Source organism: Balaenoptera acutorostrata, chromosome 3 (assembly GCF_949987535.1).
Source record: "Balaenoptera acutorostrata chromosome 3, mBalAcu1.1, whole genome shotgun sequence".
NCBI lineage: Eukaryota > Metazoa > Chordata > Mammalia > Artiodactyla > Balaenopteridae > Balaenoptera > Balaenoptera acutorostrata.
In genome coordinates this window covers 18,085,818-18,105,215 of record NC_080066.1, presented here as the reverse complement: position 1 = coordinate 18,105,215, position 19,398 = coordinate 18,085,818, and the positions used below count along the sequence as shown (strand labels likewise).

The 19,398-nt window shown below is 35.7% G+C and overlaps 1 protein-coding gene across 16 annotated transcripts in view; it reads left to right on the top strand.

Annotated features, from left to right (window-relative positions):
* PARD3 (par-3 family cell polarity regulator) overlaps positions 1–19,398 on the top strand; it is a 635,042-nt gene that overhangs the window by 461,324 nt on the left and 154,320 nt on the right. For all 16 annotated transcript variants that reach the window (XM_057542617.1, XM_057542614.1, XM_057542615.1 and 13 more), the window contains one exon: positions 12,028–12,270. In XM_057542617.1, coding sequence (XP_057398600.1) covers positions 12,028–12,270 — 243 coding nt within the window. The remainder of the gene's footprint in view (positions 1–12,027; positions 12,271–19,398) is intronic.

The following is a 19,398-nucleotide window of genomic DNA, read 5'->3' as shown; positions in this document are numbered from 1 at the left end:
TATTGGCTCATTTCCACCACACAAAAAGATGAGGCTCCGAACCCCAAATACCACAGGTTCTATTAAATGATCTCTGTAACGTCAAGTCCATTGAGCTTCCACTGTGAAGCATACCATGGATTTCTCTGTTGACTAGGTGTCAGAAGTAATGTTGTGGCTTTCTACTGTGTTCTTGCTCTAGTGATAGCTCCACTGATGTTTTAATGGTATGTAAACATGGTGGCGTGGGGTTCCCCAAACAGTATTCAGCAGCAGAAAAAGGGCTTCACGTACAAATACGTTTGAGAAACACTTAGTTAAACCAACTTATGCATATTTCTTTACTCCATTATTTCTCTAAACCCTAATTCTGTTAATGTACATTGTGAGTCACCAGAACAGGAAGAGAGAATCATCATTTCCTAACTTATTTACTCACAGAATATCCCCCTTCACTTTTTTTTTTTAATAAAATACTAATATCTCTCAGAATTTAGAGTCATTGGGGAAATACTGATGGCAAGTAAAGACCATTGGCTCCTGGTTCAGCCATGTCCAGCTCATTCATCTAACTGGCTGTAGGAATCAGAGTTGATTTTTTTTTTCTTTTTTACAATGACCACAATAAGTTTAGTGAACATCCATCATCTTATATAGATACAACATTAAATAAATAAAAAATTTTTTTCCTTGTGATGAGAGCTCTTAGGATTTACTCTCGTAACTTTCTTAGATAATGTACATCAGGGTTACTTATATTTATCATGTTGTACATTACATCCTGAGTACTTATTTATCTTATAACTGAAAGTTTGTACCTTTTGACCCCCTTCATCCAATTCTTCTTTCCCCCACCCCCTGTCTCTGGTAACCACAAATCTGATTTCTGTTTCTATGAGTTTGTTTGTTTCTTTTTTGTTTTTGAAGTATAATTGACTACAGCACTATGTTAGTTCCTAGTACACAACATAATGATTCAGTATTTCCATACATTTCAAAATGATCACAATGATAAGTCTAGTTGTCATCTGTCACCATACAAAGATATTACATAATTATTGACTATATTCCCCACACGGTACATTTTATACCTGTGACTTATTTATTTTGTAACTGAGAGTTTGTACCTCTTAATCTCCCTCACCTCTGATAATTTCACCTCCTTATTTCTCTCCTCCCTGCAATGCCCTGTCCTCTGACAATCACTGTTTGTTCTCTGTATTTGTGACTCTGTTTCTGTTTAGTTATGTTTGTTCATTTGTTTTGTTTTTTAGATTCCACATATAAGTGAAACCCTATGATATTTGTCTTTCTCTGTCACTTAGTATAATACCCTTTAGGTCCATCCATGTTGTTGCAAATGGCAAGATTTCATTCTTTTTTATGGCTGAGTAATATTCCATTGTTACACCACATCCTCTTTATCCATTCATCTGTTGATGGACACTTAGTTTGCTTCCATATCTTGGCAATTATAAATAATGCTGCTAAACAGAGGGGTGCATATATCTTTCTGAATTAGTGTTTTCATTTTCTTGGGGTAAATACCCAGAAGTGGAATTGCTGGATCATATGGTAGTTCTATTTTTTGTCTTTTAAGAAACCTCTATATTGTTTTACACAGTGGCTGCACCTACTTACATTCCCACCAACAGTGTACAAGGGTTCTCTTTTCTCCACGTCTTCTCCAACACCTGTTATTTGTTTGATAATAACCATTTTGACAGGTGTGAGGTGATACCTCATTGTGGTTTTGATTTGCATTTCCCTGATGATTAGAGATGTTGAGCATTTTTCATGCACTTGTAGGCCATCTGTATGTCTTCTTTGGAAAAATGTCTATTTAGGTTTTCTGCCCATTTTTTACTTAGGTTTTTTTTTGTTTTTTGTTCTTTTTGATGTTGAGTTCTTTGTTTTGAATATTAACCCCTTATTGTATATATCATTTGCAAATATCTTCTCCTATTCAGTAGGCAGCCTCTTTGTTTTGTTGATATAGTTTCCTTTGCTGTGTAAAAGCTTTTCACTTTGATATAGTCCTATTTATCTTTGCTTTTGTTTCCCTTGCCTGAGGAGACATATCCAAAAAAATATTGCTAGGAGCAATATCAGAGAGCACTCTGCCTATGCTTTCTTCTAGGAGTTTTATGGTTTCAGGTCTTATGTTTAAGTCTTTATTCCATTTTGAGTTTATTTTTGTGCATGGATGGAGAGAGTAGTCCAGTTTGATCCTTTTGCATGTAGCTGTCTAGTTTCCCCAACACCATTTATTGAAGAAGCTGTCTTTTCCTTGTTGTATATTCTTGCCTCCTTTTTAGTAGATTAATTGCCCATATGAGTGTGGGTTCATTTCTGGACTCACCATTCTATTCCATTGATCTGTGTGTGCTTTTGTGCCATTACTATACTGTTTTGATTACTATAGCTTTGTAGTATAATTTGAAATCAGGGAGAGTGATACTTCCAGCTTTGTTCTTCTTAAGATTTTTTTGGCTGTTTGAGGTCCTTTGTGTTTCCATACAGATTTTAGAATTATTTGTTCTAGTTCTGTGAAAAATGCCATTGGTAAGTTGATAGGCATTGGATTGAATCTAGATTGCCTTGGGTAGTATGGTCATTTTAGCAATATTGATTCTTCCAATCCATGGACATGGTACGTTTTTCCATCTGTCTTTGTTGTCTTCACTTTCTTGCATCAGTATCTTATACTTCCTTAGTTAGATTTATTCCCATTTATTTTTATTTAGATTTGATTCTCTTTGATACAATTGTAAATGGGATTGTCAGAGTTAATTGTTTCATAGAACTGTGTGCAAGTTCTGAGCCAGTGCTGTGACCTTCCTCTACTTTATGGTTTCTGTTTTGGGGACTTATGAATCTTATCCCTGAAACATCTTTTTTTCTTTTTCCAATTTTCTCTTTCCCACATGTTTCTCATCTGTTTAAAACATATATCTTTTTAAGGTCTAATTCTAAATTTATTCTAATTCTAAATCTACAGAAAATTTGGGAAAAAAAACATAAAATAGGAAAACAAAAATTTGTCTGTAATAACACCACTGTTAACATACTGGTCTATGCCACTCTAATTTTTTTCCTATAAAATACATATTTCCACACATACATACTTTTAAAAAGCTGACATCTATTTTCAATAGTTAACAGCTATTTTCATTTTGATTTATTTTGCATTTTCATACATTTTTAGAAAATCATGTTAAATGTTTTCTGGAACAAGGCCAAGGTTGTATGAACAGGATGGATGGGAAGGAAGGACAGAAGGAAGGAAATAAGGTCTGAAAGATGAAATTTTAGCTGTGATAGCCGGCCAAATTCCCCAGTTCTCAATAATATTTACCTCATATGTTATTCATTCTATTAAATGAGATTTATAACTTTAACTGGCTTACATTTTATAGTTACTCAGCAGGGGATACCCATGATGATATTATTATCTATATCTACCTTGTAAGTTGGAAATATTTTCAAGGAGACTCAATGCTTCTAGTGGAGACATGAAAAAGTTAATGAATTTCTTATGAAATTCTTCCGAAATATGAAGATTATTTATAAATCTGCTAAGGACTTATGGCTTGAAATGTTCCATTATTCAAAGTGATAATCACCCTTAAAAGCCTTGTGTTTTCAATACCTGGCCATTGAACTATCTTTGTCCATAGTGGTGCACTCCCAGTTCTTGGTGTGTCATTTTGGAATGCTTTGTGGCATTTTTGCCTCCAGTTTCCAATCACTGGCATTTCTGTTTTCAGTTTTACCAACTGTTCCCAATATCTGCTTTGAGTAAGTACTTGAAATTTTGATAAAAACTTTTTTGTGGTCTTTCTTAGTTGATAAGATCCTTTTCAAAGATGATACATGTTTATTAGTTTTTGCAGAAATTAACATTTAAACAATATGTATAATAATGTAGTAGTAAAGTTTCTTTAAACTGCATGAATTAAAAATTAGTGAAATTACGGAAGGAATAAACTATATAGCAATAATAGTTGCATTCCCTGTGCATCTGAAAGAATAAGCAATTTTCACTCCTTTTGGCTTGAAACTTAGTGTTCAGATTCCCCGAATTCTGGCATCAGAACCCAGATATCCTGGATAATTTTTGCATACAGGTCACATGTTGTCATTCAAACACAGCTTGACTTTTAAAACTTAACCTTTTAATAGAAAAAATATATTTTTCTATCATCTAGCAGAGTTCTTCATATTTTCTCTGACCTCTTAAATCCTTCAGAGAAGTCCGTTCTAATCAATGAGATTAGTTCATCAGACATATTTTAAGAATTTATTGTGCAAGTGAACAAATTTTTAAAGAATCTATTAACTATGTGGAAGTCTAAAGTAGACCAATACTTGGGCAAATTGGAACAGATTTTATTGACAGTCTGTCACTGGAGTAGGAAAAGCAGTTTTATTTTTGATGAGAGCTGTCTTAGATGTATTTGGCATTGTAGCTTCTCTTTGAGTTGGAAATAATTGTAGGTGCTTTGACACTTGTGAAAGCTCGAACATGATGTGAGTGAATGAGCAAGTATCTATGAGAGAGAGAGAGTGTATGTGTGTGTGTTTTGGTTAGTGAAATATCATTCTAGTGTTTTATTAGTGTAAAAGAGAAATTTTTGTTGTTCACAATATATTAAGTACATAAAAGAATGGTATAAATTTTTTATTATTATTATAATTGTTCCTCTCTCAGGGATTCCTTGCCTTTGTTAAGAGGGAGAAAAGATTAAAACCTCATAATATTAAAAAATCAATGTAAGACATTATAATCAATTGTGAAAGTTGGTGACCACAGAGCTTTGGGAAGAGAAGAGGTTGGGGGGCTAGAGTTAATAACGAACACTTCATAGAGATGGTAATTTGGGGTCTAGATCTAGTTCCCAAGAACTTATGAAGTTAGCAAAATGGAAAAATTCTACATCCACGCTCAGGTACAGGGCTCATGGTGGGTGCGCATTCTTGTAACTGCTTAGATTCTGGAAAAGTTGTGGTTGCATTAGTGATTAGTATTGTCTCTATGAATGCTGTTCTTTTATCTCTTTTTCAACTTTTAACCATTTTATATTATAAAAATGCTATTATCTCATTTTAGCTTTGAGGGATGAAATTTAACTCCCCCCCGCCGCCCCCCACCTATTATAAGGTACCACTGTGGATTTCAACAACTTACCTTCTTCCCTTGAATGGAAATGTATCTTTAAAACAGTTGTTCCTGCGCAATAATTTTTTTAAAGGCCCCATTCAGAATGTGGAAGGCTTTTCTTTTCAAATCAACTTTTGCCCCAATATTACACAAGTATTAAAATCCTACTTAAAATTATAACTGTGTTTTCAAATTTAGTGGGATATTGACCTTCATTTGGGAATTCAGCATAGACACCTCATTGGCAGCTTACATCTTGGTAGGTGGCAGTTGTTAGATATGCCCAGCAAGGTAAGCTGAAAATTGAAGATTTCTGACATCTGCCATTTGCTGAAGTGTTTTGAGGGGCAAATAAAACATTCAGTTGAACACAAACTGTTGTTAAATCGAACTGCTTTTTCCAGTTGCCTTGTAGCTTAAATTTCATTCTGCCATGAAATTGGGTTTTATTTGACGAATTTCAGTAATACTGATTTTTAGAGAGAGGAAATATTGTTGGGAAAAGATCCAGGAAATTTATTCCCAGAATGAGGCTTCTGGATGGTAGTGCAATAAGTTGGGGGTAAAATGTTTCCCAAAAGAGTTGATTTCAAGCTCTTAAATATTCTTTTGAAGATAGTTAACCCTTATCTAGTATGTAGCAATCTGAAGTTTATTTTAATTTTTATGTTAAACTAATATTAGTATATTCTATCTTCTGTAGATGTTAAAAGTGTTTTGTTTTTTTAAATTAAAATCATTAAAGGTTACCTTCTGCTTCTTGGAGTCTTTTTAAAAAATGCATGATTCAATACATGCTATATATTGAGGCTTCATAGCTTTGGAAATGGAAGTATTTTGGATACAGCAGAGTAATTTAAGTAACCATTGATTTTTCCATCCTGAGAAGTTGTTCTTCAGTTGTGCTTCTCAAGCCTTATATCTTTTCTGGCTATAGAAAAGCTATACTTCATAGTCATAAAAAAGTTATTTTCATTTTACTCTACTGCAATTAGTGCTAAAAGCCATTTATTGTAAAAAACAAAAATTCTAATGAATAGAAATGTTACAAGAACAGAAGTCTTGTGTGTTTTATCTTCCTCATGCATCATCCATTTTAATTAGAGAAAAGGGTAGTGAACACTGCAACGAGTCTGCAATGAAAATCATTAATTGATGTCAAGCTGAAGAGAGACCGTTAGCATGAATTTAGTGACAGCAGGAAAGAAATTAACCTTATTACTTTATTTAGTATATTACATTATTTGTGTATTCTTTTCTATGCAGGTTCAAGGCAATTTCATTATCATAATGGAAAAGACTGTTTTTTTCCTAACAAAAAAGAAAGGTGTGAATAGTTATGTTTGAACATAACCAAATTGAAATGATGAATTCTTTACTAACATTTTAAGAAGTCTTAGTAAAAAGTTTAAAAAGTTTTAATGGTTGTTTTAATATTTTTGTTAACATTCCAAGAACAGGAAAATAGTGCGTGAAGATGTTGCCCATCAATGTCAGAACAGCTGTCTGCCATCATTTAAACCTCAGAATGGTTCTCTTGTTTATGGCTAGAACGACTTTCTGGACTGCTTAAAGCAATAGACATTTATTTCTTTGGCTAAGTTTTGGGCTAATCAGTTACTTTTGTCATTGGTGAGGTTTGGCCCGAGATAAATTAGATGGATAGGGCTAAACAACAACCTGACTGTTCAGAAAAATGGATGACTCTTACATCTTAGAGATAATTTGTGACCCCAGGGTCACCGTAAAAGAGCGGAGGGGGTGTCCTTTTATAGCATTGACCATCTGGAACTGTTAAGGGCTACACTGCAAGATACCCTCTTTTTGAAAAGTTTCCTTAAACTATGCTATTTTCCTTAAACAAAACTATTTTCTCCCCTGAGCCAAATGTTTTTTTCTGAAATAAGAAAAATATGAAAATGAAAATATGAAATGTAAATGTGAACGTGAAAATATACAACATGTATATATAACTTTTGGTTGTGTTGCAAAGTCCCTTTTCTCACTTTATAATAAACAAGACATTCAAATGTAAAAGTATATAATAAAATCATTGTGTGTCTTTTGTTGACTGAATTGTCTAAAATGCACCAAAACCACAGTGCATTCCTCCTTTTAAAACTCTACTTTTTAGGGCCATTTGCACAGCAAGCTTCATTAGCATTGATTTCTAGGATGAACTTTAAAATATACATTGATTCAGGCTAATAACCAGATTTGTCAGTCCTTTGTGGCCAGTCCCACCGTTGGTGGCCGCAGGAATACTGTAGTTTTATTCTAAAGTTTCCGTCAAAAGTAGGAACCACTAGCATGGAAAGGAGGGATACAAACAGCTTTTATAACTTTGGGGATAAATTTATTGGTAATGACAAGGTAAACAATAAAAATATAATTTTTTATGTTATTGGAGCTTAGGGGAAAAAAAATCAGTGTTTTTAGAAGGTACTATAGATGTGACTGTAATGTTTATTGGATGTAGTGATGAGTGACAATTAGTCATAATGTGCAACTTTGGGTAAAAGAAAGCAATTGAGAACTGGCATTTATGATTTGTTCCTCATGCCACTAAGCATTTCTTCTGAGCCATTGACTTGTCAGAAATTGACCTCCAGTCAACATGAGTTTCTGTGTAATTTGGAACAAAAGAACATTCAAATCCAGGACCCATCAATAATACGTTGAAACTGATGTGTAAATAGTTTGGGGAGATTATCTAGGTTTCGTGCTTCCCTTAAGAAGAGACTGCCCTGTTCTCTTTTTCTGATGGCTTAACAGTGCCACACTTCCCAACCTCAGTAAGCAAGAGCAGTTTCACTTTTAACCAACCACAGGGTTCAATCATTTTTAAACCAATCCAAATCACTGCCTTTGGTTTCAAGAGGTTCTCCAAATTCAGAAGTTTTGGCTTTATTTCTAATATATCCCCTCAAATTTCTTTGGGTTCCCAAGCTTCAAGACTTGTGTGAATGCCCACTCACCCTGCATATTACCTATGATTAGGTGATTGTCCGATGGTGACCAAATATAGTAGTAAAGTGGGTTGTGAAATAAGTGATCCTAATTGAGCTTCAAAATAATACCCCACTGAGTTGAAGAAAGAAGACATTTCCCTCTCTTGAAAGTTTTTCTGGCTGAATACAGAGTCAAAAAGACAGTATGGTGCAAAGAATAAAATTATCTCTGAACTTATAAACTTTTTCATTGTGGATATCTAGTATTTCATGGTAATCAGCTTCTATAATGCCATCCTCGACTGTCATATTTGCTCCTAAATGAATAAGTAGACTGTAATAAAAAATCTACTATAAATTTAGATAAATTTGACATTAGAATTTGAGTTCCTACTTCTCTTATGGGTGTTACAACTTACATAAGTATAATACAATATTGAAACCAGGAAGTTGACATTGATACACCTGTGTGTATAGTTCTGTGTCATCTTATCACATGTGTAGATTCATGTAACCACCACTGTAATCAAGAAACAGAATTATTTCATCACAAATATCTCCTTTTATAGTCCCACTCACCCCTTGCTTACAGATTAGCACCATTAATCTGTTCACCATGTCTATAATTTTGTCATTTCAATAGTGTTACATAAATGAAATCTTATAGTCTGTGACCTTTTGAGGTTGACTTTTTTTTTTCACATAGCGCAATACCCCTGAGATCGATTCAAGTTGCCGTGTGTAATGGTAGTCTGTTTATTTCTATTGCTGAGTAGTATTCTATGCTATGGATGTTTCTTCAGCCATTCACCTATCGTAAGATATTTTGGTGATTTCCAGTTTTTGAATATTAGAAATAAAGTGTTTGGGAACAATTGTGTACAGGTTTTTGCATGGACTTGAGTTTTCATTTCTTTGGGATAAATGCTCAGGAATGCAATTGCTGAGTGGTATGATAAGTACATGTCTAGTTTTGTAAGAAACTGCCAGACTAGTTTCCATGATGGCTGTATGATTTTACCTTTTCAACAGCAGGGTGTGAGAGAGCCAGTTTCCCTGCATTCTTGCCAGCATTTGTTAGCATCACTGTTTTTATTTTAGCTGATCTAATAGGTGTGTAGTGATAGCTCTTTGTGATCTTAATTTGCATTTCCCTAATGGCTGCTGATGTTGAACATCTCTTCATGTACCTATTTGTCATCTGTATATTCTTTTCAGAGAAATATTGCATCATGTCTTTTGCCCTTCTAATTGCATTGTTTTCTCATTGTTGAGTTTTGAGTGTTCTTTATATATTCTGGACATGAATCCTTTGTCAAATATGTGGTTTGCAAATATTTTCTCCCCGTCTGTACTTGTCTTTTCATTCTCTTAACATTTTTACAGAGGAAATGCTTTAATTTTGATGTTGTCCAGTTTATCTGGTTTTTCTTTTATGGATCATGCTTTTGGTATCATTTCTAAGAATTCTTCACCATTGCTAGGTCCTAAAAATTTTCTTCTATGTTTTCTTCTAAAGTATTATAGTTTTACATTTTACATTTAAATTTGTGATCCATTTTGAGTTAATTTTTGTATAAGGCCTGAAGTTTAAATTCAATGTGGGCTTTGTTCTGTTTTGTTTTCATTTTTGCCTATGGATGTCTAATTGCTTCAGCACTATTTGTTGAAAAGACTGTTTCATTTCATTGAATTGCTTTTGTACAATTACGAGAAATCAGTTGGCCATACTTGTTGGATATTTCTGGATTCTTTATTCTGTTCTATTGATCTAAGTGTCTATCACTCCACAGAAACCACACCATCTTGATTATTACAGGTGTATTACCAGTCTTGCAATCAGGAAGTGTGATTCCTCCGACATTATTGTTCTCTTCACAATTGTTTAGCTGTTCTATCCTTTGCCTTTTCATATAAATTTAAAAATAATCTTGTCTATATTTACTAGAATCTTGTTGGGTTTTTTATAGGAATTACATTAAAACTACATATCAGCTTGGGGAGAACTGACTTTGCTATGTCGAGTCTTTCATCCGTGAATACCATTTGTTTCCCCAGGTTTCAGATCTTCCTTGATTTCTTTCATCATCATTGTATAGTTTTCAGCATATTAGTCCTGTACATGTTATGTTAGGTTTACATCTATGTATTTTATGTATATCTATAAACCAACCATTATAATCTAAGTATTTCATTTTTTATTGATTGTAAATGACATTGTATTTTTAATTTTGGCATCTGTGTTCATTGCCAGCATATAGAAATACAATGGATTTTTGTATACTAATGTTGTATCCTGTGACCTTACTGAACTTTCTTTTTAGTTCTAGGAGATTTTTGTAGATTCCTTGGGATTTTCTACAAAGACCATCATATTATCTACAAATAAGAACAGTTTTATTTCTTCCTTTCCAATCTGTATGCCATTTATTTCCTTTTCTAGGCTTGTTTCATTGTCTAGAATTCCCAGCACCCTGTTGAATTACCATAGTGGGAGCAGGCATCCTTACCTTTTCCCTAATCTTAAGGGAAAGCATTCAGTCTTTCTCCATTATGTTACCAGTAGGTTTTTTATAGATGCTTTTTATCAAGGTTAGGAAGTTAGTTCTGCTCTAATACTAGTTTTTTGAGGATTTCTGTCATGAGGGTGTTGAATTTTGTCAGATGCATTTTCTGCATCAGTTGATATAATCATGTGATTTTTCTTCTTTAGCCTATTAATATGATGTATTACATTGATTGATTTTTCAATATTGAACCAGCCTTGCATTCCTGCAGTAGACATCACTTGGTCACGGTGTGTAATTCTTTTTATATATTTCCAAATTCTATTTGCTAATATTCTGTTAAGGAATTTTGTTTCTATATTTATGAGGAACGTTGGCCTGTAGTTTTCTTTTTTATTATTGGACTGATTTTTCATCGATTTTTTATCTTTTCTGTATTCTTTTGAATACATTTATGTATCATTTATGCTAGCAGTGGTCTACTTCAAGTATGGAAAAGGTAAATAACTTTGCAATAGATATTAAACACAGCTGAAAGTATTGCTTTTTATAGATAAGATTTCACTTTTAAGTTAACATTTAAATTTGTAAGTATGTAATAGAAATATTTTTTTCCCATCAAAAGTTATCAAAATTCTATCAAGGGTAGTTGAATTATCTTCAGCTAACTAAGACCATCTTAGGACATATATTATTTCAATAGGTTGAAGAGGACTTTGTACCAAGTAGCTTAATAAAATCTTAGGAAATATTTAAACATATCTTCAGTAAAAGGCGTTATTTAAGGTCTGTTTCTTAGTTATAACACAGGCAAGTTTTATTTCAAAATTTGATTAGATACATGCCTTCTTGTCCTTTATCTCAGGATTTGCCAGTTCTGTATACATCACATAAAATCAAAGTCAGTTTCATTAAACTGAGATCTTCTTTTGCCATTAATAAAGAATTGTGGTGTGGATTCATGGTTAAGCTTCATAGTATGTTGAATGTGTATGGTATATTTGTAATGAGTAAGATTGTATATGGTGCACCCACACATAAATGTATACATATATAGTATATGTGTGTGTAACTTTTGAAAAAGTAACTTTTTGCCTCAAAAAATTTCATGAGTAAAACCCAAGTGGATGCCTAAAACTATTCCTAGTGAATTTTGAAAGCTAGTTAATAAGTGATAATTTAAATGAAGATGTAAATCATGACTATGTCTTACTGACATGAACAAAGCTATCTGAAATGATAATTTTTGAGCATCCATGACATTACCCTGACAATCTAGACTGAATATAACATCGTTTATCCTATCTATCTTCTTAGAACTACATGAAATAATAGGTATTTTACAACGTATTTTGATGAATGTTTCTATATGCAGTTCTTAGGAAAGGCATAGTTTCTCTTGTTCCAACTTGTTCTAATTTTACAGGATTCAAGCCAAAACTCGAGAATTTAGGGAGCGACAGGCTCGGGAGCGTGACTATGCTGAAATCCAAGAATTTCATCGGACGTTTGGCTGTGATGATGAGCTGATGTATGGGGGAATTTCTTCCTATGAAGGTTCCATGGCTCTCAGCACCAGACCCCAGAGCCCGAGAGAAGGGCATATGATGGATGCTTTGTATGCCCAAGTGAAGAAGCCGCGGAATTCCAAACCTTTACCTGCAGACAGGTAGGCTCTTGGAGCAGTCAAGGTATTGCTTCCAAATCAACTTTTATATAGTTTGTGACAAGGGAGTAGATTGTTCATCAATTCTCAAACTAGAACTACCTTTTATTAATGGCCTTTAAAAACCCCTTGTGTCTAAGAGTATTGAGTTTACACAAATTGAAGCCTAATGGAAGGAACAGTAGAGATTTTGATAGCTTGTCTCATGATCCCCAAATATGTCATCTTGTTTTAAAATGGTTTCAGATGGGAGAACTACCTGTAGTTTATAACTCAAACAAGAAGCAAACTTGAAACTATGGTTCTTCTATTTAGGGCATATTTCCTTTTATTGCTAGGAGAGCCTCTAGTCGTGGTAGTTAAATAGATGGGCAGTGACATGATTTGTTCCAATTATGATTGATCTGGGCCACTTTTTTTTTTTTGGTGACATGATTTCATATCATGAAAGAATTAGTGAATGAGATGTATAGTGTAGCCAGTCTTCAAATTGCTTGTTAATAGCCACAGACCACAGGTCTGACTGTGTATATTAGTGTAGCACAGAGGAGTGCAATGCTGACCCTATGTTAATGGTTATATATTTATTTCAAATTTTATCTGAAACAATTTAGAAACAGATCTTCAGCTCCTTCATTTATGTATTCAAGCACCATATAAAGTTTAGTTCATGAAGAAAATAATATTCATTTCTTTTTATTTGAAACACATGCATACTATCATCATAAAGAATACACTCATTCCATCCCATCTTGTAGTGGCGTCTTATAATCATTGCTGTATAATGAAGCTAGGCTTTAAAAATATTAGGTCTCACTTCAAACTAGTGTTTCTTTAGCACACATCAGATACCTGGAGGGCTTCTTAAAACACAGTTGGATTAACCCTTCACCAGAATTTTGATTCCGTAGGACTGGAGTGGAGCCTGAGAATTTGCATTTCTAACAAGTTCCCGGGTCTGATGCTGGTGCTGTACTTTATGAACCCCTACAAGACTAGAGATGCGTTGGAATTCCTTTGTCTCTAGCACCCATGTGTTATTTGGCTGCTTTATTTGCAAGCTGTCTATGTTTTAGCTATTTACTTGCAGCTATTTTTAATAAAGGTTTGCAAAGGCAACAGGTAACCCTCAGGCAAACCCAGATAGAAACGTTTTAAAGAGTAGCAAAAGGAGAAGCAGATCTTAGGGAAAGCTAGTCGGATTGTTGTTCTGTTCTTTCTTTTTTGTTTGGTTTTGTGTGGTTTTAGCGTTTTTAAAAATTGTTTTATGAAGATCTATTTGGTGTTGATTGTAATGAGTGAGCCTTGTAAGTTAACATAGGAGGCTTATGGTTTATTTAAACCCCTTTGGTGTTCACTGTGCTTATTGTCTAATACGGATGTATCAGGATTCAAAGAATAAGGTTATTATCAGAGAGTGACATTTTCTTAAAAAACTTTTACTAGGTTTTTGCTGTACTTGTGAAAGCTGTTGGTCAAAGGTCAAATCGCACTTGAAGGCCATGGATGCCCCGTGGCAAGTGTTTTCCCGGGAGAAGGCACGGCAGCAACACTGGCACTGCCGGTTAGTACCTCCTGGAGGAACTAAAAGAAAATTCGTTAACGTGTTATTGATCATTGATAAAAACATTGACCATTTTCAGCACTTTCCACATCTAGTTTGAAAATCTAAAAGACAGTGACTTATAGTGCTTATTCACATGGCTCAGAAATACCCCCTGACAGAGCTGGGAGTCAGAAGGGGTCCCTCCAGCTCCTGGGGTCCAGAAATGGTTGCTTTAAACCCCCGTTTAAACCCCAGTGCCCTACGAGAGTCTAAACCTCCTGAAGATCTCTGCAGATTTTCAAAAGGCCTTCTGTGTCCAGGGTCCTGACTACTAGGGTCCCCAGCATCCCAGCCTGCAGGCTCAGTTCTGCCCCAAGCTGACCTCAGACCGAAACTCAGCCTCCTAATTCATTTCCATCAAAATCCCACTCAACAACACGTTCCAGAGGAGGCGTTGGTCTTGGGGAGAAGAGCTCAGAATCACGTCATACACATCGGTATGTTCAAAGCCCCTCTCAGCCTCACTCAAGCACATCCCAGACAACTGTGTGTCAGGGATTTTACAGTTCCATGTATTAGTGTCCCAGAAGGGTGATTGGACTACAGACTTTCTAAGACGTGTCCAACTCAAGAGAGAGATAATTTATTTTTTTTAAAATGGATCACAGAAATTTATGTTTTGTGTGTTTGTAGTTATTATTTTTTCAGAGAATAAGCTGTCCGTTGAACAATGATGTCACTAATCCAAAAAGTTGGGAATTATGGCACCTGTAAAGTATTTCTTCATCAACCTATAATTGAATTTGCATTTGGTTTGGAAATAACGGCATCACCTCCATTCCTTTTTCTGTCAGAGTAAAAGCTGTAAAAAAGTGTTTCTCAGACTTGAGTAGCCTAGAGACCCTTTAAAAGATGATCTCTTGATACTGCCGCATAGACTTAAATTGTTTTGATTATAATGTTACTTAAATATGTATAAAAATAAAATAGGGCCAAACTCCTTCTGTTTATGGCCATTATGTAACTCTAAAACCAAACATCTTTACAAATTAAATACAAACAAAACAGCAAAACCATTACATTCAAATGAACAACATTAATTTAATGTGGCCAATCATGTTTTTTTAAAATCTAAAGTCTCACACAAATCATGAATATGGTGGTGGATGCTTCATGCCTGGTTCATTTCAGTTTGTTCGCTCCACAAGCCAAGGGCTGACTCAGTTCAGCCATCACTCTTCTCAGTTAGATTCTGCAGTTCTTTTGCATGTCTGTATCCCGTGACCTTTGACCCGTGTGCTGCATCCACGCATCCTAATGCATGAAGTCCGACCTGCTTCTCTTACCATTAACTCGAGACAGTAAAAGTAGCATTTCTTGGTGCCTCTGTGTCTGTAAACTTAAATTCAGACAGTGAAATAACACACAAGATGATCTAGAATATGCTTCTATTAACTTTCTAAAAAGTTAAATGATGGAAACATAAAACTTTAAACTCCTCAGAGTTTTTACCCAATAAAGAAACTCCCACCAACTAACTAAATTTCACCCAAGTTTGCCGTTGGTGTCAGATGAACTTTACTGTTCAAATTTTTGGATTTCATGGGAGTATCGCCAGTCCGTTGACAGTCTGAAGTGTAGCCTGAATCTGTTCTGGGATTTTTATTGTTCAGTAAGAAAGCCATATTCTGAATTTCATTGCTTATAATTTTGATTGATCTAATGGAAATGTGGATCTGGTAGTCCCACGTGGAAATAACCAGGGATAATTTATTAAGTGCTGTGAATTTGATGTCAAAATGGGACACTTTCTCAATTTCCACATATTATTTATAAAATGCTTTTTCTAGGAGAGCTTCATACTCTGTCTGGCAATATTGTCCATGCCTGTTTAATTGGATTGACACACGAAATATTATCTGACTGTACCCTTTGGCCATTGTTACTACTATTTATTAATGCCCTTGGTAACATTCTGAGTTTTCATATTGGGTGGACGCCAGAGAAGTCGCCGCTACCCTTCTGTTTTCTATGAATAACAAAGCTCAAACTCACAAAAGTGTTGGTGAACTTACTTTTATCCTGCTTATAACCAGAGACCTCAAAGATGTAGCTATTGTAAATGATTCCTAGTCCTATATCTCTTTGGCGGAGTGTATTTCCTGTGTGATTGCTGCGTCTTCTGATGCAGCGCCTCTGTGTTCCCACGTTTCTCCCCCACCATGGGAGACACTGCTAGTCGCCTACCCAGCACCTCTTCTCCCCCTCTTCCTTACCTAATAGGATCCCCATTTTGTTCAGGCTGGCGATGTGCCCAGCTTAAAATTTTCAATTTCCCGGGCTCCCTTGCAGTAAGAGGTGACCATGTGACGTTATTCTGATGAATGAGCTAAGTGGGACTCATTTATAGGATCCACAGTCTCATAGGATGGGACTTTCTGCCAAGCTGGGTTTTTCCTGATGAAAATAGAGCCGACTCAGCTTTTTCCCTTTGCCATTTTCCCTTCTCCCTGCCTGGATTTGGATGGTGCCCTTAGATGGGGCTCATGTAATAAGGCTGAGGATGAAGGCCACGTGGAGGAAGAGGGAGGCAGCCTGGGCCCTGGAGCAGTGGCTTCAGTCCTGGGATGCCCGCACTCTGCTCCTGTTACCTGGGAACTGAGCCCTTCCTTGCCTAAGTCTCCCTCTGTCAGGGTTCTGTTTCATGCCCAACACCATTCTGAGTTTAGGGAATCATGCACACAAGAGCCCAAGGGAATCATCATCTTTATATCAAGATTGTCTACACACTGGAGAACTACCCCCTAGTCAAATCATTGCCACAATATTTTGTGAAATTAAGTAAGAATTGTGAGATTCTTCAATAATCTTTTCTGCCTTTCGTTCTGCTAGCCTCTACTTAAAGAAATGTTATCAATCAAATGTCTGCTAGCATTTATCCTTTTTTTATTGATATATTTGAAGTATAATTGACATACAATATTGTATTAGTTTTGGGTGTATGACACACTAATTCAACATTTGTACACATTGTGAAATGATCAGTGCAATATATAGTTACCACGTGTCACCGTGAAAAATTTAAAAAAATTGTTTCCCTTGTGATGAGAACTTTCAAGATTTGCTGTCTTAGCAGCTTTCAAATTTGCAGTGCAGTGTTACTGACAGCATTTATCATTCTTAACTCTGATATACCACTCTCTCTTACCTCTATCAATAATCCTCTTATAAAATCAGAAACTTTTTTAAAAAATTTCATTTATTTATTTATTTGGTTGCACCGGGTCTTAGTTGCAGCACACGGACTTCTTCGTTGCGGCATGCGAACTCTTAGCTGAGGCATGCGTGTGGGATCTAGTTCCCTGACCAGGAATCGAACCTGGACCCCCTGCATTGGGAGTGCAGAGTCTTACCCACTGCACTACCAGGGAAGTCCCCTGTTATAAAATCAGAGGCAGCTAAGTGTGATGTCCAAGATACACATTGCCTGACTTTGGTTCTGGACTCGTCCGCCATCAGTGTGAACTCTGTGCTTCATTTTCCTCATCTGTAAAATGGGGATAATAGTGGTACTTACCTCATTAGGCTTGGGGTGGACTAAGTCTGTTAATATCTTTCAAGCACTTAGCACAGTGCCTGGTCCACAGTAAGCACTATTTAGGTGTTTGCTGTTGGTATTATAAGTTGGGCAATGGGCACTTACTCTCAGGAAAGCACAGCGTCCCCACCCGGATACAGAAACAAGCAAGGAATGAAAATGGAATTAATAAAGATGGTTTTATTCCTTATACTTAACATACATATAAAAGTGTGGGGATGCAGTTCTCTGATGCCCACAGTTCAGTCATCAAGTAGGTTGGTCACTAAGTATTCTCCATAAATCACATCGTATCATGAACCATTTCTCTTTAAATTAGGACTTATTGAGTTCAGTGTGAGGCATACCAGATTGCTTCTATAGTATAAATACTTGGACGAAAAAGTAGATGGTGGGTACTGAAAAAATGGCTTATTTGAGAATGAGTTAGGGGGATAGTGGTGTCAGGACATGAGTCATCAATTTCAGTCTGTTTTTTGCGAATTTGAAGGTATTCGTTTTGTACTTTCATGGAAGTCTTTGAAGTTCTTCCTGTTTTACTTTCATGAAAGTTTTGCTGATTCCAAGCTTCAGTGCTCCATGGAGATACGGAGGCTTGGACTTCTCAAACCTTGGCGAAAATGTTGACATTCCTCTTTACATCAGATTGTCCTCTGGTGGGCCAGGCAGGTAGGGATCATACTCTTAAGAATTATGAAAGCCTGCATTCTAGAACAGTGATCTTTCACATTTTGGCATGTATATCAAGAACGTGGAGTGCTTCTCGCCAGTGTTGACCTCCACCCATTGGTATCCTGATGCAGTAGATCTGGCTGGGGACTAAGAACTCACATTTTCAACAAGCACCTCAGTTGACTAATGCAATTGGTCCATCCACCCTTTGAACAGTACTATTCTTGGGCTAATCAAAAACAAACTGGAACTCCATTATCGGTTAGTTTAGTAAGGTCTCTTTACAGTGAAGAGGTGAAATAATTTATAATTTATAATTTCCATATTGGGTACAGCTTTGACTGGGCATTCATAAATGCCCATTTTTCACCTATGACCGAATCATCATTTTATTCAGAAGGTCAACCTGCAGGTGTGTTATTCATAAACTTTATTCAGTGTTTCTTGACACTTACCAAAAAGTTTCTTTTCATGTAAGTTATACAGTTTCAATTCAAGATTTCGTGTGCTTTGAATTCTAGCAAAGAATTGATGGAATGTCAGTCAATAATGTTTTTTATTTATTTGAGGACACTATGCAATTCATATTTTTATAGTCAGATCCCAGAATCTGTAGTTAAAAACTCCACAGAAAGACAGCTCTAATGGACATTTGCTGACTGTCACCATGCAATCATTTGCCACCAAGAGAGCATTGTCCTCAAACATAATTGAAATAAAACAGTTACTGTGCTGCTGTAAATCTAAATAGCAGGAAAATAGTAGGCTAGACTCGCCCAGCTTGCTGAGGACACCTTAATGGAAACATAAATACCATAATCATATGCTTTTTGCATGCATTTTACGACTAAAGAGAAAATGCCGATTTTAAAAGAAAAGACCTCTGTGAACTTGTTTTTTCCCCCATTAAAAACCGGAATCCAGTTGTGTCAAAAGAAGTCTGGCAAACACAGAACAAAACTAATTTTCTTAGCTACAGGCTGTTATTAAACAAGTGCTCTTTTTAAAAGGTTGGGTCATATAACAAAGTTGTATTTGCTATTCAAAAAGTCAAATACAATTTTATTTACTTACATTTAGTTTTTTTTTTTTAATCTCGGCTTTTCTTGAGATGTGAGAAAGTGATTTTCAAATGGAATCCGTCTCATTGTAACATGTGTTTTGCATATGTTTTGCTGATGAATGAGCTCCACCCTGGCCCCATCTAAGTGTCCCCGCTACCCATCTCTGACCTTGGCCAGCTCCATCTACCTCCTCTGTCTGTGCCTGGACCACCTCTCTCTCCCTGCTTGCTGAGGATGGGTTTTCCTTCCTC